The 27,374-nt window shown below is 40.9% G+C and overlaps 1 protein-coding gene across 3 annotated transcripts in view; it reads left to right on the top strand.

Moving 5' to 3' along the window:
- The first annotated feature begins 9,909 nt into the window (after positions 1-9,909).
- Positions 9,910-27,374, top strand: part of UBN2 (ubinuclein 2) — a 56,457-nt gene continuing 38,992 nt past the window's right edge. For all 3 annotated transcript variants that reach the window (XR_008464892.1, XM_054191716.1, XM_054191706.1), the window contains exons 1-3: positions 9,910-10,353; positions 14,854-14,946; positions 21,184-21,285. Coding sequence is in view for 2 of the 3 variants with exons in the window: in XM_054191716.1 (XP_054047691.1) it covers positions 9,910-10,353; positions 14,854-14,946; positions 21,184-21,285 (639 nt within the window). In the remaining variant the exon portion in view is untranslated. The remainder of the gene's footprint in view (positions 10,354-14,853; positions 14,947-21,183; positions 21,286-27,374) is intronic.

Raw genomic sequence — 27,374 nt, 5'->3', positions numbered from 1 at the left:
TAATTTGGCCTGACCCTACATATTGCAAGATGGTGGATTTCATCTGCTAGTCTTTGTGTTGAATCCAATAACTTGGATTTCCATAAAAATATTTGACAGAAAAGTTTGAGAGTCTTAATTTGACAGTGGATGGCAAAAAATCCATAGTTTTGCTTTGAAATTTATTCAAATGGTTAAATCACCGTTGCTCTTTTAGAAATTGTACCTTAACTCTAAATTCAGCTTGTTTGGCCTCATTTTCTAATATTTGATCCTTCCAGTGTTTATCTTTGCTGCTAGTCACTGAAGCCTGGCGTTCTTTGTTTTGGTTTCGTTTTTTGGTGGGTTTATTTTTTCATCTTTACGCATGCTAAAATTGCAAGCAAGTCACCTCTGTCTGTATTAAAAGACAGCATCCCTTGTAAGAATATTTTCCAGGCTGGAAAACTGGCAATCAGTTTGTCAACAGATTTTTTTTAAAAAAATGGCCATGTAGCACTGGGCATAATTTATCACTGTCTGTGACATTGGAATATGCTCTTCCATACTGCTGCTTACTTTTCTCCTACATGTGTACTCAAAGACTGCATTCACCCTTTTTACCATATTATCGCAGGGGGAGTTTGCATTAAATTGCTTCTCAACTGTGATGTGACATCCAGGTTTTTTCCAGAAATGGTATTTTCCAGGATACAGTCTACCCTTCGGAAGAGACAGCCTACCTTTAGCTCTACAAAAAATATTTTTGTTTTCTAATGGGCTCAGTTTTCCAGCTTATGCAGATCATCACTCTGTGTGACTTTCTTATCCTCGCTAACTACCAGTCTGTTTCTCTGCAGCGTTTTAGTAGCGCTGTTTTACATCTGTATCTGGATCCTCAAGGGATATGTTGGATCCTGCGTTCTTCCAGGACTCTACTGAAGTAACCCCCTCAAAACATTCTAGCAATGATAACTGATGGGTACTTTTCATCATTTTTTTGTCATTCTCGACATTCTCATCGTTTGTCATTCTGGACTTATTTAACATGTACCTTATGGACACTGTATTACGCTATTCTTTTAAATTAGGTATATGACATTATGAATGTATGTATTGCATTTGTATAACTGCAGTATTGTTGTATTCAGCTAAACTTGTAAAAGATCCATGTCATGGGAGCTAAAACTCCCCATTCATTCTTTCTTAGATGAACCTTACAGCATCCCAGAAAGATTGATGGAGTCCGGTTGTTCAAGGCTGCTTGCAGAATTTGAAATAACTCTTTTTTTCCCCCTGTAATCACATTTAGAAGCCATACACCAAAAGCTTACCTTTGGCTTTGTAGAGTTTAAACTTTCATTTGGAACAAATAAAGCAGACATTTCACATCTCTGGGCAAGGGACAGTTCCTAAATTCCTTATGGGTCTTACTTAATTGATGAATTACACTAGCATCTATTTTTAGATTTAAAAATAAAAATCTATATTTAGTAAGAGCTGTGACTTTTGAGAAGACACAGTGTATTCTTCAAATAAAGGGAACTTCTCTTTCAACTCATGCTTATACATTGTATTGCTCTTAATTGCTCCACAGTATGTTATTCTTAGTAATTATTTAAGAGGATTTAAAATAATAAGTGCAGTAAAATAAGTAATGGTCTTTAAAATGTCTTTACAAGTAGATCTTCAAGAACCTGAGACTTAAGTTATTTTGACAGGAAATATGCTATGGGGTAGCTTTCAGAAGTTCTCAGATACAGCTAAATCTACCTGAAAGGTGGGATACTACCTTTGCTGTTGTCTCTGAATTGCACCTTTCATGGACCAAGGAATTGCATTGGTTTTTTGGAGTCCTCAAACCACACTTTAAGCTGACCCTTAACTAGGGAAGAGGGATGAGCCTCAGACTCCACCGTCTGTTCCTTGATCACTGTGAGCAACTTCCATGTGGCCAGTTCTGTGAAAAACCACACACAACAATGCGGAATTATATAATACGCAATAACATATTTTAAGAATACATGTAATAATGTTGAGGTGGCTTATGTTATGTAGAAAAAAAAACAAACACAACAACCATGCTTCAGTTCTAACAGTTACATTGTGCATTGTAACAGCCATAATTTTCTTTGACAATTTTGTCCTTCTTAAGTGCGATGGGATAATTATGGCCGTCTGCTCTAAAGCTACCGGTAACCTTTCCCTCGCCTCACATCAGTGGGTGAGGCCATTATATGGGGTAGCCATTAAGTGAGAAAACGATGTCCTATTTTGCAGAGCTGGTGAATTAATTCATATCACATGAAGTAAATGTAGCTCTGAATATCAACCCATGCGTCACAGCTGCGTCTAAGAAAACTTCAGGAAAATTAAATTACAAAACTACAAAAAACGCTAAACCAGGTCTTAAACTGCCTGGAAGGTTCCCAATACTAATGGTTATCATAATATTGGTATTCTACAAGTTCAGTCTTACTTTTGTCTGACTTACTCATGATGCCACATATGCTGAACTTAATCATCACTGAACAAACTGGGAAGTTATTTATTTGTGTAAAACAAGGGTGGTTTCCACCACATTTAAAGGCAGAAGAGCTGTTTTCAGGTCCCAGCAAAGTAATTTCTGAGGCAGGCTTTACAAGACTTCCCACTCAGATTAGACAGTTACTCCCAAACAGGTTCTGTGGCTGCATCCGCCTTTCATTTCTGCACGTTCCCTTCCCTGCCGAGGGTTTTCCCTTCCCGTCTACCCACTGACGCGATCGGCCTTACAGGATTACCATGAGGCACTGCCGAAGTACTGCTGGTTTCCACGTACCTCTACGTCCTTTTGCCCCCCCTCTGAGGGTTACTCGCCTCGCTCTGCTTGGCAGGCGTTCTGGGCAAGATTCGGTCAGGGTTGTAAAATACGCTAAGTCCTACAGAGGACTAGAAATCAGCACGACACTAAGAAATAACTCAGTCTCTTACACCGGTGAGGAAGCATTCGGATAAGTATTCAATATAAGTTAAATCTGACTGTACAATTACCTATCGACGTAAGTGGAAATCCTTTCAAGGCCAGGAAAACAACAGTTGCAATAGAGCTGTCATGCGGAACATGCAGCTTGTTTGCACAAGCGTTTCTGAAATGTAGCATCCACTCTGTTCTTAACAATTGTCAATTCTACACTTGGTTTAATATGCTCAAAAATCTTTAAATTTCATGTGTCTTCTCAAAATACAACTCAAGATGATAAGAAAACAGATTTTAATAGAATTCCATTTGTCTGTTTAAATTATTCACGTATGGGAAATCGTTTTTCACAAGTAATTTTTCAGATGCTATTTTTAATGCTGTGGCAACTCAAAAGCAGCTTTGTGTTGAATCTGCAAGCTCGGAATGCAGTTAATTCTCAGTGATGAATATGTGCTTTGCTTTTCGGAGGCAATTTGGCTTGGAAATAAAATCATGGAAGTATGAAAATGCTGAACTGCACATGCAAAGTACGCTTCTGACTATTCCGATCGTAAGCTTGTATGAATGTTAAAAATGTGGTGATTTGTTTATGCAATCACCCTCCGCTGTCTGTGATAATGTGCACTTATTTAGATGTAGAACTTTTATATAAGTAAAAGCAGCTTCCGAAGTGCTGAGAGGCATTGCAAAAAACGGTTAGGAAATTGGAGTTTTTGTAAAATCAGTCTGAAAGTCGGAGGAGGAACTAGAGAAAACAATGAAGAAAATTCCTCCGAGGTAAAATTCCTCCAAGGTCGCAGCCAAATATTATGTTGTATGTCTTTATGTTTCCTAGGAAGTTGCTTTGCAATCTACGTACGTATTATATGTAATTCTCAATTTTGGGAGGGCTAACGTTGCTTGACGGTTGTTTCCTGAACAGCAACTATACTCATTTTTAATATACCACGGTGTTTAATAAATGAAATAATTTTCGGATAATTATTGAAACACTGGTATTTCACTAAAAAGCCGAAAATAGCGCGGTGTTGAGCGAGCGAGGTGTAGGCTGGCCTGCGGGCTGAGGGGCTCCCTTCTCACGGGCACCGAGAGCGTTCGCCTTGTCCTGGGTCAGCGCTCGCAAGAGAAACCCTCAGCGAGAGCAAAGCTACGGCGCGTCAGCTTGTGTGTCGCTGAGAGTCACTGCCAGGCCCTGTTACCCCATTTAACAGCATTACTACTGCTTTTCGGGTGGAAATTGCCATCCCAGCCCAGAATTCCCTACGCGGCCCCTCTCTCTTACTGCTGTTATTACAGGTGGGTGGGGGAGCTACTTGAAAATGTGACTCATATATTCTCGTGTGGTTTTAATTACTACTGGAAGACTAAGACCAGCAGAGATAAGACAATAGCCTGACTCCAAAGTTTCAGACAGGCTGGGAATCTTCGGCTGCCTCCAGGGGTGCTGGCCTGATGGAACAGGCTTTTCATCCGAGATTAGCATCCCATGCTGAAAGCATCTTTAAAGAAATGGTGCAAATGAGGGAAAAAATGAGGGACAGCTCTCCAGAGCACATAATCCCTCTCAATCGCTGTAGATATCTAGGTGTTTCTACAGGAGCAGGTGTGAATCATTAAAAAGCTACCGTTAAGGAACTCCATTCTTTCCAAAGGCAGCTCCTATTCAGTTTTAAACTCAGTTTAAGTGCGGTTTAAGTGACATTGTTAGACACAATCAACATGTGACAGTCAGATGGTCCTCAGTTTAAGCTTCTTCACCAGTTCATTGAATTCCACTCCCTTTCCAGATATTTGTATTTTTAATGAAAAAAACTTTTTTTTGTGCGTGTTACTGGGTAGTCCTCTACAAAAACCTCTTCTGTATTTATTTCTGACATATCCCTTTTAGCTATTCTTTATATCGACAAGAAAATTCCAGGATTTTAGCTAAAAGGTTATTTTATCTTTGGTAATTTGGTGGTTTTAATTTTCTTGTGACCACTTAGAAGGTCTCTGTTTCTTCCTCCTTCTTAGAAAAATAAAGGGTACACCTGCAAGGAGGAATTTCCTAGTGATTTTAGACTTCAAACGAATCTTTGCTGCTTGGCAGAGAAAGCCTTTCAAATGCTGACATTCCCAAACTAATTTCAGTTAAAACACAGCGTCCACACACCACTTCACCTAGACTCATTACTGCTGGAGAAGTTTACCACTTACTTGTCAGCCTCAACTGAGTTCACCCTTAACATGAGGAAAGCTTAAAGATGAAAGTCACATGCTTGTTCTGGCAAGAGATCTTGACACTGGATGCACAAATAATTATTAACAATTCGGTAAAAAATAAGATGTAACTAGAAAAGTGTTCTTATCTTGTTACTTAGAATTGACTTTGCTACCGTTATCCGAGGGAACAAATCACCTGCATTGTGGATGCCCCATCCCTGGAAGTGTTCAAGGCCAGGCTGGATGGGGCTTTGAGCAGCCTGGTCTAGTGGGAGGTGTCCCTGCCCAGGGCAGCGGGGTTGGAACCAGGTGATCTTTAAGGTCCCTTCCAACCCAAACCATTCTATGATTCTACAATTCTGCTTGCTGGGTAAATGCACCCACTTAAGAGCCGATATTTTACGTCTTAATATCTCACTTCCTCTCCAGGATTGAAAGCTGTTCCCAACAGCAGCTTCTTCGAGCAGCGTGCTCTTCCTTGACCAAGATGCAGCTCTTCTTTCCATTTTCTCCCAGCTCTTTTTCTTCCTAACCTGGTTCATGCTGCTATTGTGTATAAATGCAGCATCTGAAGCTTTGCGTTTTCTCTGAGGTTCCTCTAAGTTAACAATCTTATTCTAATTATTAGCTTAAAGAATGTTACAATATTCTGTAGATCATAAAAATCACTAGTCATACCGAAGTTGTGTCTGTTTTGAAGTTCTCGTTGAGCAATTGCACGTGGACGGCACAGATGATAGATAACACCCTCACTTTTGGTTGAGGAACTTACACTGCCATGACACATGCAGTCCTGCGAATCCCTTTACTTTTCTAACATGAAGACTTGCCCTGGTTTCTAGCTTATTTTTAACACAAGATAAAAGCCAACGTTTTGGTTCTGTCAGCTGCCTCCTAGATACCAAGTACTGCCATTTACGCTGTGCTGGCGCACAACGTGGTATTGGAAGACCATTCCTCATTTCAGGAAGTGAACAAAAGATGCACCTAAATCCACTTCTAAAGGTAAAATGTGTTCCCAGTTACAGGAGCGGTAACTACCTTTTGCATTAAAATTATTTCTACTCTTAAAGCTTCCTATTGTCATCAAGACCTTGAACTTTTGATCAGGTTTGTTGAAAGCTTTTCTTGAAGTTCTTGAAAGGAGTCCAGTGTCCCATAGATTCAAACTTTTGTTCTCCAAGAAGTAAGGTGTGACCAGTTCATGGGGAGCAATATACCAACACATGGGACAAAGCTCACAGTCACAGTTCCTCTGCCATGAAATTGTGATAAATGGGTATTATTGCCCTGATAACGTATATCCTAATTACATGAAGCGAATGGGCTCTTTCTTGTCCCAACATCTGGCATTCCTCTACCTGCCTACAGTCCTTTTAAACCACTGTTTGCTTCACTGAATACAGTACTTTGGACTTTTTAAGGATGCGGCAGAGCAGCTGGTAACAACTCTAAGCACATATGTTTGAGCAGACAAAGAAAGAGGTATGTGCTGCAGCAAACAGTATTTTTAATTAAAAGAATTAAAAAAAAAAAAAAGATGGGGGGGAAGAATCCTGTAGATAAAAGAAATTTGTTTTCCAAATGGTTTGCAGGGCATTGGTGCTTGGTTTTGCAAAGAGAGGGGTTTTTTTATTCCTTGATTCTGGATCTGGCAGGAAGCAACTTAGTAAAACTGTAGGAAGGAAGATAAGTTAAAAAAAAAAAGCACACGAGTTCAGAGAGCCTGTGTTCTGTATTCATGAGTGTGTATTCTATGTTGGACTATTTTAGCACGGTCATATCCTGAGAGAAAGCAAAATAATTGGCAAAACATACCTAATTACTTTTTTTTTTTTAGTTTTTTTTCTTTTTATTCTGTGCTCCACTGACAAGTGCAGCACATTATCCTACGTACAAACAATACCTGAGACAGAGCTTAATGCCAAAGAACAAAACAGGTAGCAAACCAGAAAACCAATGATGAAAAAAACACAAATCTAACTCCTCTTGAAACTGTTTGATATGGCACAAAGCCTGGAACACTTCTGGTGTATTCAAAACTAAATTCCTGGAGAAGTTAAGATCTAGTGGATTGGGTTTGTTTCTTGGGAGTCTTCCCTGAGTGCTCTCAGTATCTTAGACCAAACACAATGATAACATATTCCAGTAACTGCTATGCTTGGATCTGCTGCCAAGTTTCTTTCTGATTTAGTTCAGACACTCGGATCCAGAGCACGCTGTCTTGGGTAACCTCACTTCAAATCCAAAGATACAAAACTACTGTTTGTCTAGTTGCATAAACAAATGTTGAGCCTCATAAAAAAAGCGTGCTCCGAGATGCTCAGAGGTTAAATAACATATGAGGGTTTGTCTAATTAAAATCTGAGAAAAGAGAGGGTATATAAACAAAACAGTAAACATCTAGGAAAACCTGAGATGTGAAAGGCTGCTTCTACTATCAAAGTCTGCAATCTCATAACTTGGTACAAATGGCTACCTGGAACTATTTCCAAGAACTACTTCTGTTTTTCTCTGTAGCCCTACCACGGGTCAGTTATTATTCCTATCCAGTTTGTCTTTTTCCTACTTAAAAACCATGTCAGTATCTGACCAGGATGTACTTCCAGGTGTATCTACACTACAACCAAGATAATTCAAAGTACTGAATTCAGATACTTGCAAAACTCATTTTCTAGTGGACTACCTGTCCTACGCTCATCACTTCTGAATACGTGTCTTACGGGAGTGAAAGACAGAACTGAGATTTAGGTTACCAACCTAAATTTAGGTTATCCAACTTAAAATGCACAGCTTATCTTCACCCCTTTCCATGGATATGTCCAAGTATTACCTGTGAACATAAATTGTTGTATTCCAGTTGTACTTACTTCAATGTCTAGTCTCCCGTCTGGTAATTGAAAACAAGCGTTCAGCAGAGCTGCAGAAGAGCCCATGATTTCCATGTAAGACTTTTATCTGCTGAGCAATAAATTGCTCTTTTGCAGAGGAAAGGCGCCTTTCTACCATCACAAGGTTTAATGACACAGACTACGTAGAAACTTTGATGAGAGCTGGAATCTTCCTGGCAGGATTTGCAGCTCTGGAGCTTAGTGATACCCTCTCAGTTTGAATCCAGAAATACATTGCCCGTCATGTGCATCATCAGATAGCTGTATGAAATTCTCAACAGGACGACAAGTGGGATTTCCAAGTAATTTTATTATGACGCTGAAAGTAAAAACCTACTTGAGGAATACCTCTACTGAGCTTGCTAGTCATACTAGAACATGCAAGGTTTTAAGATAAAACAAGTCCCTTTAAGTATAAAGCTCAACAAAGCCTTTCAAGCTTCAAAAGGAGACAGCCTACATTTCTCCGATCCGGTCAGTCATCCCACTGCCTTCCTGCTGCAACCAATATTCTGGAATGTCCTCCATTCCCTGTTAGTGAAATCATGACTTTCAATAACACCGTTCTAGTGTCACGGGTCTTCTCTGGAGCCTGGATGGAAGTAAGCAGTGAAGTCAAAAGACTTCATATGCAACGAGAGGAAAACATCACGCACTGTGATGAAGGCAGTTTGGAAAGTGGAGTAATGTGCTGCACGGAATCGTCTGCTATAATTATCCAAAATAATACACATATGTAAATTACATTTGCTTTGCATAACACGAGTACGTTTTTAAAAGGAGAACGAAACCCCCTCCTACCTAGTATTTTTGAGGCTAAAACAAAAGAGAGAGAGAAAAAGAAAGATAATGCCTTTCTCTTTGCGCCAACGAAGCTGGAGGAATCCGTGCACATGAAGATGTTCATTCATAGCTTCCTGCAACTTAGCAGCGCCTCGGCGGCACACCTCCTCCGCCGGGAGCACCAGCCACCGGCCTGTCAAAGGAGGCGGCGACAGGCCGAGACGCTTGCCCTGTTTGCAGGCGGCCCTTGCTCCTGAGGGAAGCCTCGCTGGTGCTCCTGCCCTGCCCGCCGCGCCTTGTCCCCCGCCTAGGGGACAGCTCTTCCTCACCACCCCACCGCAGCTCCCTGCACCCGGCCATGGCGGCACAGCGAGCTGCCGCCCTCACACCCGCAGCTGCCGAATCCCAGACGCCTCACAGCACCTTCCCCGTAGCAGGCCGGCGGCCCCGGCACCCACCCCACGCCGCCCCGAGAGGACGAGGGTTGCACAAGGCCCCTCCACCCCCCTCCCCACGCCCGTCCCGCCGCCCCCTCACCGCCGAGCGGCCCGGCCCGGGGCTGCCCCTCCGGAAGGGGGATCCCCGCCGAGGCCGCTCCCCTCGCGCCAACGGCCGCAAGGCGGGAGGGAGGGGAAGGGAGGAGGCGGCGGCCGCCATCGCCCCGCAACGGACGCTGCGGCCGGCGAGCGTCCCGGCGGGCCGCGGGCCCTTTAAGGCGCCGTCGGCGGGGCGGCGTGCACATCGCCAAGGCAACCGGGGGCGGGCGTCGGCGGGCGGCAGCGTGTCGCCGCCGGCGGCCGCGCTGACGTCGGAAGGGGAAGCTGAGCAATAACAACAGCGACGTGGGGCGGGGCGGCGGCGTCGGCCGGGGCGGTGCGCTTGCGCGGCCTGCGGGCCTGCTTCTATTTATGTGGGGGGGCGCCAAGATGGCGGTGCTGGAGGCGGCGAGGAGAACGTAGGGGGCAGCTCCGACCGGGCGGCGGAGGGGGGGGAGGGGAGAGGGAGGAGCCGCCGCCGGTGGGAGGGAGCGCGGAGAGCCGTGTCACCGAACGCGTGAGGCGGGGGCCGGCGAACGGGCGGGCGGGGGGCGGGAGGGGGGGGGGGCGGCGGAGGATGGCGGAGCCGCGCCGGGTGCCGTTCATTAGCCTGTCACCCGTGAGGCGCCGCGAGGGCGAGAGCCCGGCGCTGGAGCGAGAGGCGCCGGGCCGCGAGCCGGAGCCGGGCCGCGAGGTGCCGCCGTTGGAGCCGCCGCACGAGCTCTGCCGGCCGGAGCCGCCGCCGCCGCCCCGCGAGACCGGCCGGCCCGAGCAGCAGCCGCCGCCGCAGCGGGAGCCCCCCCGGCCCGAGCCGCCGCCGCTGCCGCCGCCGCAGCAGCTACCGCCGCCGCCACCACCACCGCCGCCGCCGCGCCAGGGCAGCCGGCAGGAGCCGCCGCCGCCGCAGGAGGCGCTCCCGCTCCGCCAGACGGTCCGCCTGGAGGTGGTGCTGAAGGACCCCACCGAGGAGGGCTGCGTGGAGTTCAGCTACCCGGAGCTGCTGCTGTGCGGGGACTCGCGGGTACGGGACCTCCCCTTCCCCCTCCCCTCCCGCCGCGCTTCCTCCTCCTCCTCTTCCCTGCCCGCGTCCCCGGCCTCGCCGATAACGTTATCGGTCGCCCCGTGTTGCTCAGGGGTGGTCCCGGCCCGGCGGGGCGGCGCCCTGGGGGGCTGGGGGGGGAAGTCCGGCGGCCTCGCCGTCGCTCCGGGCTCCTCCTGGCGCTGAGGCTGCGCCTGTGCCCGTGGGGGAAGGGAAGGGTTCGCTCTCGTCGTCCCTGAGCTGGCCGAGGGCTCCCGTGTGGCTTTTCTGGGAGCTGCTGGGGTTTGCTGCGAGCAGGGGTGGGGGAGAGAGAGCGTGTTGTGTGCCCCGGTTACCCTAGCTGCCCTCCCCGCGCCTTGGCTGCCCGGGGAGCGGTGGGTGTTGCATCCTCCCTTCCTGGGAGCTTTTTTCCGGCAGCTGAATGAAAGTGTTGCCATGCCACTCTCTTTTCCGGCTTGTCTGTAGGCTGTGTACAGGTAAATGAAGAGTTATTAGCCTGGCTCTGCTACAATTCTTGAGAAGCAGTGAAGTGAGCATTAGCAGACTTGGAGATGAGTTTCTGGGTGGGGGCAGGGGTGCATGAGAGTTCTTGTTGAAAACATAACCTCACCTGTAACTATTTAAGAGCTTCATTCAAGGAAAAAAAGTACTTTCCCTTTTCCTATTCCTCTCGACCAGAAAAAAACTTGGTATGTGAACTATGTTTTTTAAGGAAAAAAGCTTGTGCGACAACATTAAGAAGCAAGCAGCATTAGTCAATCAACAGGACCCAGTGTTCAAGTAGGATGGAGAGGCCCATGTCCTTAAGCTTGTCACACGTGAGCCACTTAGTGAGTTGAGGATACCGGTGAAGTTGCACTTGATTTAAATAGCTGTGGCTCCTCTTAATTGTGGTATACAGCCAATTTTAGAGGAAGTTTACATCTTATTGGAAAGGGCAGGGGACAAGAAAGTGCCTGAGAAGGTTATGATAGCTCTGGTGATAAAAGCAAACCTCAAATACCAGTACTGATTTTGCCGTTGGGTTATTACATCCAGCACAAACTCGAGAATGGTTAAAACTTGTTTTATGGACCATAGTGTTTCTAGGTGATGATGATGCCGTCACTATACGTAGCAGCCTGCTTGCTTTTTGTTCTGTAGTACACACTGGATTGTGTTTAAATGTCGAAGACAGAAAAATCAATGACTGTGATTTTAATCCCTCTGAGATCTTCTGATGCAAGTTAAAAGGTTCCTTCTGTTCATCCTGTCCTACAGCTGTTGTTGGCAAACGGTGCCAGTTATGACTCCTCTGAATTGGTGTAGCATAAGCATGCTGCTCTGTGAAGTGCATCTTTCTGAGCAGCTCCTGTGTGAAGGTGAAAATTGTGTTAGTGTTTAGAAGTGGTTCAGTATGCGGAGGTTGACTTTTCCCTTTGGAAGTTCCACATTCTGTAACTGCCTTTTTTCTGTAGGTTGGTAAGATGTTAGTCGCATAACTGGGGAAAAATGGCTTTTTATGTAGTTCTCTTGCAAATTCTGTATCTTCTGAGGGGGAGCATTGATTTAGGGGATTTTTGGTACAATTGGGATCAGAGACTGCTTTTAAGGTAGAACTAGAGATAGAAATGCTTTATAAGAAATGGTGTATGTTTTCCAGCTCTCTGTAGAGTCCAAATTGAAATGAATGGATCATAATGGCCTGTCTATCGCTGGATGTGTTACAGTCAGCTGATTATGTAAAACAGTGTGATAAATTGTGAGCCTTTTAAAGTGATTCTGGACTCTTATTCTTGTTGTACACTCTTGTGTACTTGGCCTGTCGGTTTAACTTCTTGCTTACATATGGTAGAAGGTGGAAAAGCTACTCTGATGTGGTAGGGAAGTCCTAAAATCTTGTATTAATCAGCGTGAAAAGAGAGGGGAAATATGTTTTATCCAGCAATAAAATTAGTGCATGCTGGTTCCTTCATAGTTAAAGCAACTACAAGAGAATTAGCTCTGCACAGTGCAAGAGGCTTAGGATGACAGAAGCCTGTCTTTTACGCTGGTCATTATCAGACCAACAAATTATGTAACCTGTTCAAAGTCCTAAAATAGAAGAAAATTGTGAAAGGAAGACTGATCTTGCTTGTGGAGTAGAATAGCTATGGTGATTTATACCAGTTAATGCAGCAGAGAACTGCTTTGTTAAAATGAAGCTTTCCTGCAGAATCTGAGATTTGCTCTTTCCAAGTGGGTACTAACTAGTCAGCAGTTAATGCTGTGGCTTTAAGTGTAGTTTTGGTGATGGTTGTTTTAGTAATGGTTCAGTTTAAAATAAACAGTTCATATAAACTTTGCTATGCAAGCTGTTCTTGTAGGGTGAAAATTGATAGAGTTTTCGAAAAGCTGTTGTTGACTTCCCTATACCTATTCCCATTGAAGTTCAGCATTGCAAAATTAGGAGCTTATCTTTCTGTCTTGTAGTGGTGCTTGGAACTGGAGCAACAAAGGTAGGTTCTCATGTGTCAGGCCGCCCTGGGAAGGCAAGGACTGGTTCACAGGAATAACTTCGAACATTGCTTTAACAGGTCTCTTAATGAAATGGTAGAGAACACCAAAACTTATTTGACAGGATGAGTGCAACTTCTGTTTTGTTTTTTTTTTTAATTCCAAATTTGAGTTTCTAGCTTGAATCAGAAGCTAGTGGAAATGTTTATGTTAGAAACTCATGCTGTCTTCATCCTGGTTTTTTTTTCTTTTTTTCCTTGATAAAGAGAGCATCCTATGATAGGGTTGTTGATAGAGTTCATCTTTTGGTAGGAGTTATTTATGTGAAGTTTTTGGATGTGAGTAATGGCTTAGTGTGGTTGAAGAGTTTATTTGCCTCTTAAAAACTGGCCAAAGTGAAAGTGTGCTCCCTTTTCTGTTGGTGCAATTAAAGTTTGGTGTGTAAAACCTAACTCAAAGCGGGTGAGCCAAAAGCCCAAGTTGGCCTCTGTTGAGCAGTTTGTAAAGGTGTTGAAGTAGTAATGTCTTAAAGTTACTGCAAAGTCTGAGAGCTGTCCATCAGAGCCCTCAGAAACTGTCAAAACTAAAACTTGCTTGAATTTGAGATTCCAACAGGGCTTAACTAATCAAAGTAATAGTCAGCTACAGCTTTGAGAGTTAGGAGAGAGGCAAGTTAATGCTTAAGTACTAAATTGTGCTTGACCTCTGGCCTCGACCTTGTCTCGTTTCACAATTAAAAAAAAGAACAACATTTGCCTAGCAGAAGATGTAGAATAAGTTTTCCCAGCTAAAAGTAGAGAAAACGGTGTTGCATGAATTGAGCCGTATTTTGTATTTAATTATGCCTGCAGGAAATACATATGTAACTTAAACTTATGTTTCAGGATTAACTATAACCTCTATTAATTTTTTCTTTAAGTACCCAGTTGAGAAAATGTAAGCTAATTATGTGGTGTTTGCAGTTTTGCTCAGCTTACCTTCCTCATTACATTGGTCTTGATACTTGTCATTATTTGGTCACCATTTAGTCACTATATTGCCTTTTCGTACTGTGGAGGAAGGATCTTGATTTTCTGAACTTAGTATTGTGTTTTCTTCTGACTTAGTCTACCATAAACCCTCATTTATTCATTGATGAGTGCTCCTTGTGCAGTAAAGTTAGTTGACCTCCATGAAGTTCTGTAAAATGGAACTCCATTCCACCATATTTTAGCATCCTAGTACTTCCCGCCCCTTCCAACAATTACTATATTTTATGTGAATTCTAATTTGAAGAAGGCAGACCTATTTTTCTGCCACACCTTATTTCCATAAAAAAGCACTACGTATACCCTTGGTTACTGCTCATTGACTTTGTGTCAGTGAAAACCTCTTTCTCAAAACCAAAAAAAAGAGGGGGAGTACTTCCTGGTTATTTCTACAGCTGGAATATTAAATCAGTATTGTCATTATGGCTGCCATAGTGTCAATCTTGTGGAATTCATGCTATGATTACTGAAATTATCTGAAGAAAAAATAACAGTACAAGAGTTAAAGGAGTTATATTAGTTATGTCTCTAACTTCCTGAGCTTTTTAGTCTTCTGGCTGCTTCCCTGTTGATTAGCGTACCAGGTACATCTTGTGTATTGTATCTAGAGGGATTACAGCACCAATAAGAGGCACCAGTGGAAGCAGAAATGGAGTTGTGTTTAGAGAGCGTTCTTTCTCTTTGAACCTCAAATGACCATGGTTCTCTCTTATGTTTACGTTTTCAGTTGAGGTTGTAGTGGAATGCTTGGGAAAATATAAATCAGAGTCTTTCTCTTAACTTTGCTGTTTGTGTTCTCATTAGAAGAAAAGTAACTGAACAAGTCAAACTTATTCTTAGAAAATAACGTAAGTATTTGGACTCAGTATGAATTCCGACCACTCAGTCATCAGACGTTGTTTATTAACATTTAATTGTTTTTTATTAGATGCACTGTGTGTTTCTTACGGGATGAATATTTAACTTCTTCATTTTTCAGAAGAAATCGGTTCATCCGGAAGATCCATTTAGTGATGAACAACGTGAGCGGCATGAAGTAGAAATGCTAGCCAAGAAGTTCGAGGCAAAATATGTGAGTTACTGTACCTGTATTAAAATATACAAATATTTAATAGTGATAACTTATGATGCTGTAGAGATGTTAACATCAGTTTTATTCCTGAATAGGGTTGCTAATGTAGTGTCAAATGACTTCTGTACATTTCGGAGCTGACTGTCTCATTATATTTCATTTAAGTAGCTTGAAGCTGCTACAAGCTTATTAGACAAGTCTGCTAAATAGATTTGTCTATAGGATGTTATAGCTTGTGAAGCTATTCTTGGAAAAGCTTCCTATATAAATACAAATGCGTAATAGACGCAGGTCAATATTAATGATAAATACTGTGCCAGAGGAAAGAATTTTTATGTAATGCTGTTGTGCACTATTGAACAAGTGTTCTGTTTGGGCTAAATACGGATGAATCTTGATGAATTCCTGGCTACTTTGAAATGCTTCCATAGGAAGTTATTGTTGAAAATAAGTCATTGCTTGACGAGTTTATCTTGTAGCTGCCAGTTGCCTAAAGATACTCTGCTGATTCCTCAAAGTGTAGCATGAATGACTTGAACACACTGGGCAGTAACATAAAGAGGCTTTCACTAATAAACGAAGGTAGAAATCAGAAAATGTTGACTAAAACCACACCCAAACAGGTCTTTAAGAATTCATATGGGTAGGGTTGGGTAATTAATTCTGAGCTGGCAATCAAAACTCATCATCATGCTTAGGCATGTTGATATTCTGGATTACTAATAGAGCACCTCAGTAATAAAGAAGGGAAACGAGCAGTCATTTGTATCTTTTGCTATTAATATACATATTAAAATCTTTCTTGTCCAATTTATTTGGATTTTCTTTTTCTGGCAAAGGCAGATTTCTTGAGAGCCTGGTCTATACATTCTGTAGAAGTAATTACTATTTCAGGGTATGTTAGCTGTGATACATAACAAAATAAGTCCTTAAACTGAAAAGAACAACTTTCATCTTTTGTGGAGGGGTTAAAAGAACCCAATATACCCAGTGAATTGAGAAGGCGGTTCCAGAGTGCTGTTTGCTTTTCATTTGAATGATAAATTAATTTTTGAATGTGAGAGAAAAATATTTCAACTGTATTTTTCTAGAAAACTCATGTACATAATACAAGTTAAGGATTTTATAATGTCCTGAAACAAGTTGCTTCACTACAGCAGATGAAAGTCAGTGTAGAACATGTAGAGCAATATATGCAGGAGGGAGTCGTAGTGGAAGCAATCTAATCTTACATATATATTTATGCATACATCAAAGCTAAACATGTATACATATGGACAAAACGCGGTGTTATTAGACTTATGAAAACTTGAGTTCAATGCTCAGTAGTCATAAAAAAGGGCAAATAGATACTAGAAAGCAGTAGGTAACAAACCCTAACAATTTTACAACAGTTTAAATTAATGATGTATGTGTATCTTACTATTTGCTTTTCTGATTTCTTGCCTTTCTCTCATTCTCTGCCATACCTTACGCCTCTCAGCCCCACAAAATTCCTGGAAGGGGAATGTCTTCTATATAAAGAAAAACTTATTAGGTTAGGGCCACTAAGCATGGAGGGTGGCGAGGGATTAATAGTTCTTGTGTTAGGTACTCCCTGTCCTTTCTCTCTTCCAATAAAAGAACTATCATTCTCTACTTACCATCCATGCTCAGAGGAATTGCATCTCTCTACACTGACTCAGTACAGTTGCTCATGTTCTGACAACACTCAGCCATCTTCTGATTCTTGTGGTGAGATGCTCACCCCTTTAGCTTAAACTGCATACAGCAGGGATGCTGTGAAGTAGATACCCATTCTCCTCTTCTCTTAACAGCGCTTTAGCGTAAAAGTAATCACTGTTTGCATGAGAAACAAGTAGAGGTTTTTTTCAGATTTGCAGGAAGTACTACATCCTCCTTACACTAATTAGGTATTACTTATGTATATCAATTTAAAATGGAGACAATCTTTTTAATCATAGCACGTGTGGCAGTACTTCTGAAAAATTTGGTATGTGAAGAACGGTCTTCCTTGAAGACTCTTTACTTATTTTCAGATAAATTCCTGTACTCATAATCAAATCAGTACAATATTGGCTGTATCTTGCAGATACTAAGAAAAAGCCTATGAATAAATATATTTTTGTAAAACAAGATGCATAAAGCTAATGTACCATTTGTTTGTTTACTTGATTATTCAGAACTTTTTTGCAATTGCTGCATATTTTAAACACCAGCATAAAAATCTGTTCTGAACGGTTTCCATTTTCATTCTTTTGATGACTATTATTCTCTAGACAAAATCAAACACTGTGTTGTAAAAACATGATATTGAATCTCAGATGATATTGTACATAATGTAAGAATTTTTATTGGATCAAAACAAAAGTCTATCTAATCGATGGTAGCATAGTCCTCTGACACCAGTGGAATCTCATACTTGAAAGTATGAGATATTAAAGTAAATGTGCATTGATACTATTTTGGTGTGCCTGTCTAGCAATCTGTGGCTTAATTTCTCCCAAAACCAAAGGCTGTGTGTTTACCCTTCGTATAGCTTTCTGACATACTTGCCAGATCACTTTGAGTTCACTGAATTTTGCATTGTGTTCTGTGACACTGAATACCATGATGATTGTCATACGAAAGGTTGTAGTGAGGTGGGGGTTGATCTCTTCTCCCAACTAACAGGTGACAGGACAAGACGAAACGTCCTTGAGTTGCATGAGGGGAGGTTTAGATTGGATATAAGGAAAAATTTCTTCACTGGAAGGGTTATCAAGCATTGGAACAGGCTGCCCAGGGAAGTACTTGAGCTGCCATCTCTGGAGGTATTTAGAAGATGTGTAGATGTAGCACTGAGGGACACTTTTTAGTGGTAACTTGGCAGTTCTAGGTTAACAGTTGGACTTGATGATCTTAAAGGTCTCTTCCAACCAAAATGATTTTATGCAAACATACTTTGTGTTTAAACCCAATGAGCCTACTTGATGCTCCATAATTTCTGTATTGTAAGAAACAGGGAAATATTTCCTGTTCTTCCACGTGCTGAATGTGATTCTGATGCTATCATCTAAATTCATCCCTTTCGTTCCCCAGCTGAAGTGTCTTAACATTCTGTTATGGTACAGAAGCGGTGGTTTTTATTACCTTTAAACATCCTTGTTGGCTTACTGTTCCCTTTTTTGTTCTAATTTCTTTTTTTAAGTGAAAGGATATTAATGGTAGGATGCCCTGATTTATCAATGATATAATGATGACTTCTGGTTTTGTTCCTGGTTCCTGTTTTTCATAAGTCCCAATTCTTTTCTTTTTTGACTACTTCCGATAGTTGAGCAAATGTCATAAACTGTGTAACAATTCCAGTGCATCCTGAGCAGCATAACAAATTGGGAGCATGCTGTATTTTTTTCTTGTTCGGGTTGTACTTCCTTTGTGTGGATTACCTTGCTTCTATTCATACTGAATTCAATCAATGATTTATCATACTAAGTTCAGAGCAACTGTGAGGTCTTCTGGTAATTCTTTAGTTGACTTTTTTTTTTCTTTACTGTCCTCAGTAATTTCTGTCCTCCCCACCCCCTCCAATTGTTATCCCTCTCTGTTACTTCTAAAGATGAATGAATACATATTCCTTGTTGATTTTGCTGATTGCTTTCTTTGCTGAACTGAAATATTTATTCCTACCCTTTTTCCTAGCTTTAAACCAGACATTAATTTGAGTGGATCTACCCTTTTATCCCACAAGAGTTTCTTGTCTGAAAAGATCTTTGCACTTTTGGATCAAGTATTTGAAGTACTGCTTCCTTCTACCAAAATTCTGCTCTGGAATGTATATTCTTATTCCGGCTGTTTCCATTCTTTATAACTTCTATTAACTTGCCCAATATAGAGATCAGGTTTGCTGGTTTATGGACTCTGCTGTGGCCCTTGAAAGATTCTTCAAAAATTGGCACTGTATTTACCACTTTCTAGTCCTGTTGCGCAAAGGTTGTTTAAACCTTAGGTTATATGCTACAGTTGATTTGTTGAACTCGTATTTGAGTTTTCTGAATATTTGTGTGAATACTATTTGCAGCCTGAGGAACTAGACATCTTTGCTGTAATATCATGACTGCTTATGTGCTGGGACAGAAAGGTTGGAGGAATTCTTTTGTGAAAGATGAAAAGCTTCAGTGGTAAAACTTCCCTGAACTGCTGCATAGTAAACACTGATGCAGATAATTCGTTCAGTTCTTCTGTCGTCTTGCGTCCTTAACATCTTGACCATATGGACTTTCAACACACTTCCTTAAACATAACTGGGTAGAACCAGGCCTGAAGGAAATTCTCTAACTATACATACAAAGGTTCAGATATTTTCATATGCCTGAATACAGGTTACTGTTTTAATCCTGCTTTTATTCATTTGGCTATTATGAGACTTCCTTTTTGTTAGTAACTTTGTTCCATATCTGTAGTATGTTTTTATGAATAACGGGCAGTCAGAATATATTGAGAATTTTTAAAATTTTTTTTAATGACCATACACTGGAATCATAGAATGATAGGACAGCCATTGCTGCAAAAGGATTTTGGACTCACAAACGAGGATGTTGATGGTTACTTGGGCTTAGCAGGAGATGTGGTACTGAGGTGGTTTGCATTACACATTAGTGAGATCATTTATGTAGCATAAACTCATGGGATGAGTTTACGTGGCATTCTTCAGACAGTCTCCTGGTGCCTCAGTCAGAATCATAAGAATTACATAAGCTTTTGCACTGGAGTTCAAACGGAATTATTAAGTGCTACCTTTGTTTTTCTAAGATTTTTTTCTTCTCTCATTCAAACTTTTTTAAAGGGGAAAAAAAAAAAAAGTACTGCATGTTTTGGGAACATTCGGATGTTTTACCGGATGAGTGACTGTAGGGGATGATAGGGATGATAGGAAAGGTTAGGAATACTTAGCTTGGAAACCTGAGGCTTGGAATATAGCTTGAAAACCTGAACTAAAAACAGAATTTACTTTTGAGAGTTTTCTCTTGGGGCTGTTGCATTTATTTAATTATACTTGAGAAATTCCTGTTTGCTTGCAAGAGCGCATGCTTTACTTTGTTACAAACTCGAATTCTTGCAAAATATTGTTAAAATGGAGGTGTTCAGATGCTTACACTTATCATAAAAGACCTGAAACCTCCCTTGAACATTCTCTGCATACTCATAGTAACAAGTGGGTTGTGATATCTGTATGTCACAACTGAAAAGACTCATAATAAACATGCTTACAGGAGTGAAACTTCAGGAGCAAGTTTTCTTGAATTCATGGAAGAACACTGGTTACCATTTTAGTGAAGGTGGTGCCTTTTGGGGAATTCTATCTTTTAAGACTTTTCTATTCACAATTTTGACAATATGTAGGAGTCAGAAAACTAGGCCTTATGTCCTAAGCAGATTCCCATTTGTATAATCATAAGTTTAGATTCCCTGAATGTTTGAGCTGGGTGTGAGTTTTTACTTGACTTAATAATGGAACTTTAAGATGAGAAAAGTACTTGCAGGTTAAAATGAAGTTTACTGTCTCCTGGAGGTAAGTGAGCTCACTGTCTGTGATGCAGCTTCTGGCTTTTAAGTTACCTAACCAGTTCATGTCCAGTCCTATCAACTGAGGTAACGGTTCTTGCATTTCAAAGGATTTTATCTTAATATGGTTTTCTTCAGTTATGTCATATGGATGCTGTAACTTCTTAAACTCATAGACACCATACCTGCAAGTAACAGATCAATATTTTTCTCTTTAGACTTAGGCCTTGCTTTTCTGTATAGAAGCAATCCATCTTGTGTGGGAAAACACTTTACTGAATGCTAGACTATCAGTATTTTCCTTCGTATTGATTCTGTGACATAATGAAAAACTTTATTTTAGTAAACACTTTCTAAATTATCCCAGTCCTCCTATTGCTGTATTTTAAAAACACAGGACAGTGAAACATCTCTAAATAGGAAATGTTAGGAAGATCTCGGTCATGCAGAAACCAGGTGGCTAGCGGACACCTTTCAGGGATGATTCTGGTGAGGCTATAGTAGAGCATGTTTGCCAGAACTCATTCCTGTGTAAAAGTTTTTATTAGTCATCTAGACCACCTTCAAGCAAGCATCCAAGAAAGCAAAACTTCTAATTCCCTGAATGATCATCCCTCCAGTGCCTTATGGTTTGTAAACTTTAGTACATTGCTTCCCATTTCCCAAATCATAAAATGCTTGCTTTGTTTTCAGGGTGGAAAGCCCCACAAACATCGGAAGGATCGCCTGCAGGATCTAATTGATATAGGTTATGGTTATGATGAAACGGACCCTTTCATTGACAATTCTGAAGCGGTAAGTAAGCCTCATCAAAGCAGCAAGAAGAAGTAAGACAATGCTTTTTTTTTTTTATAAAGAAGAAAGGTAAGGGGAAAATACTTTGTGCCCATGTATAACTGCTATGGATCCAAAGGGCATACTAATTTGTGAATCCAATGAATGATTAAATTTATAGTTTTAATCAGATATGATTATGCATTGCAAGAATAAAGAAAGCTATTGCTATATCACATAATTTTCCAGCTTTAGAAATTAAATTCTTTTTATTTTGTACCCTTCACTTACTGTGGACTGAAATTACATTGGCTCCGTTTAGTTTCTTGTACTAGCTGTCTGGATTATTAGTAGATCGCTAGTGTTGTATTTCCTGCGTTAGATCAGAAAGCTATGCTGCTCTTAAAACCCAGTAAGAATAGGATTGTTATTTTAAACACTCACCAAATATGTCTGAAAAAAAATTTAGATAAAGCAGCTTGGATATTACAGCTTATTTTGTCTGAATATGTTTCAGAAATGAAAACACATCTTGAGGTAAAGGAGAAAGGTATTAGTTAGGGGCAGGCAATATCAGGAGGTTTATAAGAGGGCATCTGAAGATAACTTACAGGTGATATATTAAAATATGACAATGAGGAAGAAGCTTGGAAGAGAGAGTGGATGATATAAAAGATTGGAGACCTTCTATAATTCTCCTTTATTAGATGTCAGATAGAAGTAGATGCACTGTTTAGTCAAGTAAAAAAACAACAACAAAAAAACAAAACAGGAAAAAACACCTGACACTTTAGCCAGCCTTCAACTTCCTCCACTGCTCAGTGACACTGAACAAAGCAGCAACGATGTGCTGCTCTGAAGAGGAGGGAGCTAAAAGTCTGAGTGGGAGAGGAAAGGTGAAAAGAAGTTGAGAAAAGAGTAAGAAAAGCACAGAAGTGAAGTGCATTGCTTAGCATACATTATGTCAAGCCTCCATTTGAATGTAGTAGTAGATCTGGGAAATTAATAACACTTTGGAAAGAGCTTCTATGAATACTGAGCTGTGAGGCTACTAGCAGACAGATGTTGCGACGAATGTTGCTCTTAAGAACTGTGTGACGTGCACAGAAGGTGTGCTGCAGAACTGATACCTTCTTGAACAAAAGAAGTTCATCTGTTAACCACAGTGCATAGCAGCCTGAGCTCATCTGTGTGTATTGTTAGTTTTTGAAGTAGGTCTGAAGGCGCATGAGTAAGTTGTGTGAAAAGTGAGTTTGCTGTAGATGCTTATTGTAGCTTGTATTAATTTGTCCCTTTTCTTGTTCAACTAAAATTTTAATCTGGACCTTGACAATATTAAACTGTCCTGTCATTATCCCTCAACTTTTGGTTGTGCTGCTGGAACAATATTGGGGCCTAAGCCTTGCTACGTCCTTTCCAAAGGTCAGATTCTGATCTTCAGCTCAGTAAGAAAAGATGTGCATCGCTCCTGCTGAGAAGCCACTTGAGCCTATAGGCTTACCTGGTTTCTCAATGTTAAGTTAACCATCTTCAGTTTTCAAATTTTATGATACAGGACCCAAGTTGTATCTTGGTTTTTCTGGATTTATTGTGACCTATCACAGATCCAGTACATGATTTGGATAACTTTCAGTACTCATAGTACAGGTCTCTATCGAAGATATATGTGAGTCTAGCAGGGTTGAACGCCTATGGGCGTATTAGTACTTCTCATACTGTGCCTGCTTCTATTGCTGTTCTTGTTACCAGCAGCAGATCTATTAGATTTGCAGGAGCATTTGCGTCTGGTATCTCTTGCCAGACTCCTTGCAAGAACATACAAAAGGCAGTTGTTAGAGGACCGGATGGTTGCATCATGTGGTAGCTATGGAAGCTACTGGGGAGAATGGTGTATTCTCTAAAGATTGCTCTCCTGAACAAATCATTATGCCTTGTGTCTGCATTATAAATACAGACTCGTGAGTCTGTTTTGCTATCTCTGTTTTGCTTTTATCCCCATTTCTATATAGAAAAGAATTAAAAATGCAGTGTGCCAGCTGCTGTCTTAAGTTGCTGTTGCAGAGCTTAAGGGTCCTGTAACGTAGGAGTTAAGTTTGACAAAACCTCTCATTCCATCTCAGATGCAAATGCAAAGTGTTCAGAAAGAAAATCTACGTGTGTGGCTTGCTCATCTTCTGTATGGCCAGCTATTAAATCACCATGTACCCTGAGAAATATCAGAGCCAGGTCTAGCCTGGACTTAAATTCTTTTTGGAAGGTACACTTCCTTACATGTAAAAAGCTCTAATATCCTGGGCACGATCTCTTGAAAAATGAGTATGAGCGCCTCTTGAATTGCACCAGGATTGCTGTTGTCTTGTCTCCCCTTCTATCTCAGAAAAAAATAATTGAAAGCTTCCTTAGAATTTTAGTTCTTTTTCTTGCCACAGGTGTGAAAGTAAGGCTGAGCTCTTTGTCACTGAAACAGATTTATTACATAGCTTTTTTGAGCCATTAGCTCAGAAAACAGTTTTTGAGGTAGTGCTATCAAATGCTGTTGAAGAAATCAAACCAATAAAGCTCTAAGTCTGTTTTTAGCAGGCACTGTAATTGAGTTAAGGAATTCTGCTTCCTTTGGATCCATTTCCAATTTTGTACATGTAACATAGATGCATATATAATAAATAGCATAGATAACAAAGCATTTGGGTCCTCCAAGGATCCAGGCAGGGCAATTGTTCTGCTTGTTTTTTTCTTGAGGGCAGGGATCAGGGTCAACTGCAAGGAATCTGCTAATGGTAGGATTCTTAGGTAATGGATTTTGATGAGGCTGGAGTACAGGAAAGTAGAGGATATGCTTTTCTGGAGGAAGGTTCTTGGAAGGTGCTGATAGAAGGAAGCTTCTCCTAAGCAAAGAGATTTTTTTTTCTTTTTTTTCCTGTCAGACTCCTCAAAGGGTGCTGGTACCTGCCCTTTGAGGATGTAGGGTAAATTTTGGGCTGTTTAGTAGGCTAGACTGGCATTGTTTAACTTCTGTGAAAATGAAAACCATGCATGAGATTATTACAGAATTGATTTCATTGTTTACTCTGGAAAGAATTGGTACTTTCTTACAGCATAGTAAAGACTTTAGCAGCGTGGCTGCATTAAGGCCATCAAAGTCCTTGTGGCTTCTGAACACAGAAAAGTAAGGGTTCTCGAAGAGCAATTCAGTGGAGTCACGTGTGAAGTCAACTAACGGAAAATGTTGGAGAAAGGTTCTTGGGTACTTATTACAGTCAATTCCTACCTCCCGTCTTCCTTCAGACTTGTCTCCTCTTACAGGAATAAGTATATGGTTACAGGTTGCTGTTTGCTCTGGATGTATCTGGTATGTGTGCTATTCAGTTTTTTTACCTTACTGTCCTCCTTGGAAAATTTTGAGCTAGTTCGGTTTGGAAGAAGCGGCTTTTCCTCTCTGAATGCAATTGCAGGCAAGTGGGAAATCCATGCTTCAGTCTATACAGTGGATATTTTTGGGTTGAGCATTTTGATTGTAGTCAGTGGGTTGTGAACTCTTAATTCCAGGAAAAAAATGTAAATCAAGGCCATCTTACTATTGTTTGTAACCACTATGTAGCAGTTAGTCTGATGGCAAGTCCTAATCTTACTTATCTTAGTGGACCTCTGTGGTAGTAGTACACAGAACGTTCATAACTTGCAAAGAAAGCTGTCCCTTCTCAGTGTTTCCACTGCTTTGATGTTGAAAATAGGTTTTGCTCTATTATAAACTGCCCAGAATGACATTCTTTGTGGAATGGTATTCCTGCAAATTTCTACTTGCGCTATTCTTCATGCATGCATACATGCGCATATCAGCCTCGTTTGTCAGGACAACTGACTCTTGTGATGACCTCTGAATGTCTGTTTGGTTGTCAGGTTACTTCCTGACAATGTAAGCTTTATATAGATAGATATTCCAGGGTAATACAGTGCTCAGCTTTCTGCAATATAATATGGAACAGGGATCTGAAGTAATATATGGTCCATAGTGAAAAAGTATGCCGTTTTCTCTTACTCGGAGTTAATAAGACTTGCACATCCAAAACAAAGACCAGTTAGCACTTTCCCCCATGTTGGGTAGATGAATGCAGAGGAAGCACTATCCACCTAGAAACCTGTAAGCAGTGCAAGATGTCTTTTGAAGCAGTGATACCAGGTAGCCACACTGACAGGAACTGAAGCAAAATGTGAATGCCAAGAGCAATGGGAAGCGTGCAGTTCAGTACTTCAGACACCCAGGGCCGTATGTCAGTATTTAACCCAGTCTGCTATATTCATGGTTTCACAGCAGCCTTCTAAACACTTGTGTAGGAGTCCTGTGCTGTTGAGTAGAGAAAACTAGCCTACCAATGGCTTCTCATACATGAAAAGTTTCTCCAAAACAAGTACTTCAACTTAAAACTTATTTTCTTGAGCTACATCTTGCCTCAAGAGCCCAGACGCTCTTAAAAGACAGCTTTTCAAGGATTGTATGTTGATTTTTAGTAATTCCAAACACATTGGTAAAAGATTTTCTCTTTTTCGATCTGGGTTCCCTAGAATACTTTCCATAATTTAAGGGCTTCATCTTTGCAAAAACTTTGTTATGATATACGGTTTTCATATGTTTCCAGGATAAACTTGGTTTACTTAATCTTGTAATTTCCAGATTTATTAAAGATGTGATATATTTAATATCCTCTTCTCTCCCACCCTGACTTCCCCTCGAGTTCCTGCTGCTATGATCTAAAACGTGAGCTGATGGATTGCCAGTAAGAACATCTTGCTCAAGACTCTTGAATATTCGAGATGCTTTTTCACAGTGAGAATCTGGGTAATAGCAGAGCTTGCTGTGCTGATGGTCATGAATGGTAGCTTCTTGGGGAATGGCAGAGCTCAGTGTGGTGATTGCAATTTTTACCTTTTTTCTGGGGTTCTGGGCCAGATGTTTTAGGCCAATTTGATATTGATCCTTCCTGCTCAAAGGAGCTTGTTTTATGCATAGCTATGGAGAGCAGTGTTGTTGCTTGAGGAAGATAAATGTCTCTTAAAAAAAAAAAATAATAAAAAAACCCTATAAACCAAAGTCCAATGTTAGAGGCTTATACAGAAAAATGCTACCTAGGATTCAGCATTAAACATACTTTCGCGTTGAATTGAGAGATAAATTTAACATTGCTACGTTTTTCATGTGGAACAAGCTGCCTTTGTAGATCTCCATCACAAACCCCATCCACACTGAATACATGAGGGCACATTAAAGCTTGCTTTTTTTTTTTTAAGAGATTCACTTACTAGCTGTTTCATGGGCTATGAATTTCTGTGTTGATATTGCCAGTCTGTCTGTCTTGTTCATTGTCACTTTGCCCAGTCTTGGAATCTCTGTGGTTGGGGTATAGTGCTCATGTAGCTGAGTGTGCCATGTCACCTTTAATAAAAGATGTCTTGAATGCTTCCCAGGTGTCTTCAGGGTAGAGCTGGAGACCAGTTGGCACCCGATGTGTCATATGCATTGAAGTGAATACAAGGGCAAATTTCAATTAGGAGATTCTTTCTTGGCTCTTTACACTTTTATCTTGGGGTAAGGAGGGATAAAGTGGAGTACCAAATAAAGCAGATACTGTTCTGCTTAATGCAGAACAGACATGTTTAAACTATATACCCAGTAGTCCTCTAGTATAAAAACTATTATGGCTAGAGGGACAAAGGTAGTCGAATTTGCAGAACAAGTCTGATGTTTGTTAAAGCAACAGTAATGTTCTCTTGTTCCTTCTGCAAAATATCATATCCTTTTTTAGGAAGGCGTAAGTAATTTTTTAAATATCTTTTTTTTTTTAATCCCGTGTTCTGGCCTAGGTTTCAACCAGGTAGTTTAGGACTGCTCATGTATCTAATGACCTCAGTGGCACAACTGGGAAACTGAAACTCGGCATCTGCATAGGTACTTGAAAAAACCTGAGACTTACATCTGGTCTTTGTAGTACCATTGTTTAAATTTGTGTACATCAAGAATGTAGAAGTAGTAAATAATTAAGAAATAATAATGATAACAGGTATAGCAACTTCTTGCTTTTGCGAAATTTAATTTTTTCAAGAGCACAAAATCACTT

Source organism: Rissa tridactyla, chromosome 1 (assembly GCF_028500815.1).
Source record: "Rissa tridactyla isolate bRisTri1 chromosome 1, bRisTri1.patW.cur.20221130, whole genome shotgun sequence".
NCBI lineage: Eukaryota > Metazoa > Chordata > Aves > Charadriiformes > Laridae > Rissa > Rissa tridactyla.
The sequence above is the reverse complement of the archived record's forward strand: the minus strand, read 5'-3'. Positions and strand labels throughout refer to the sequence as shown.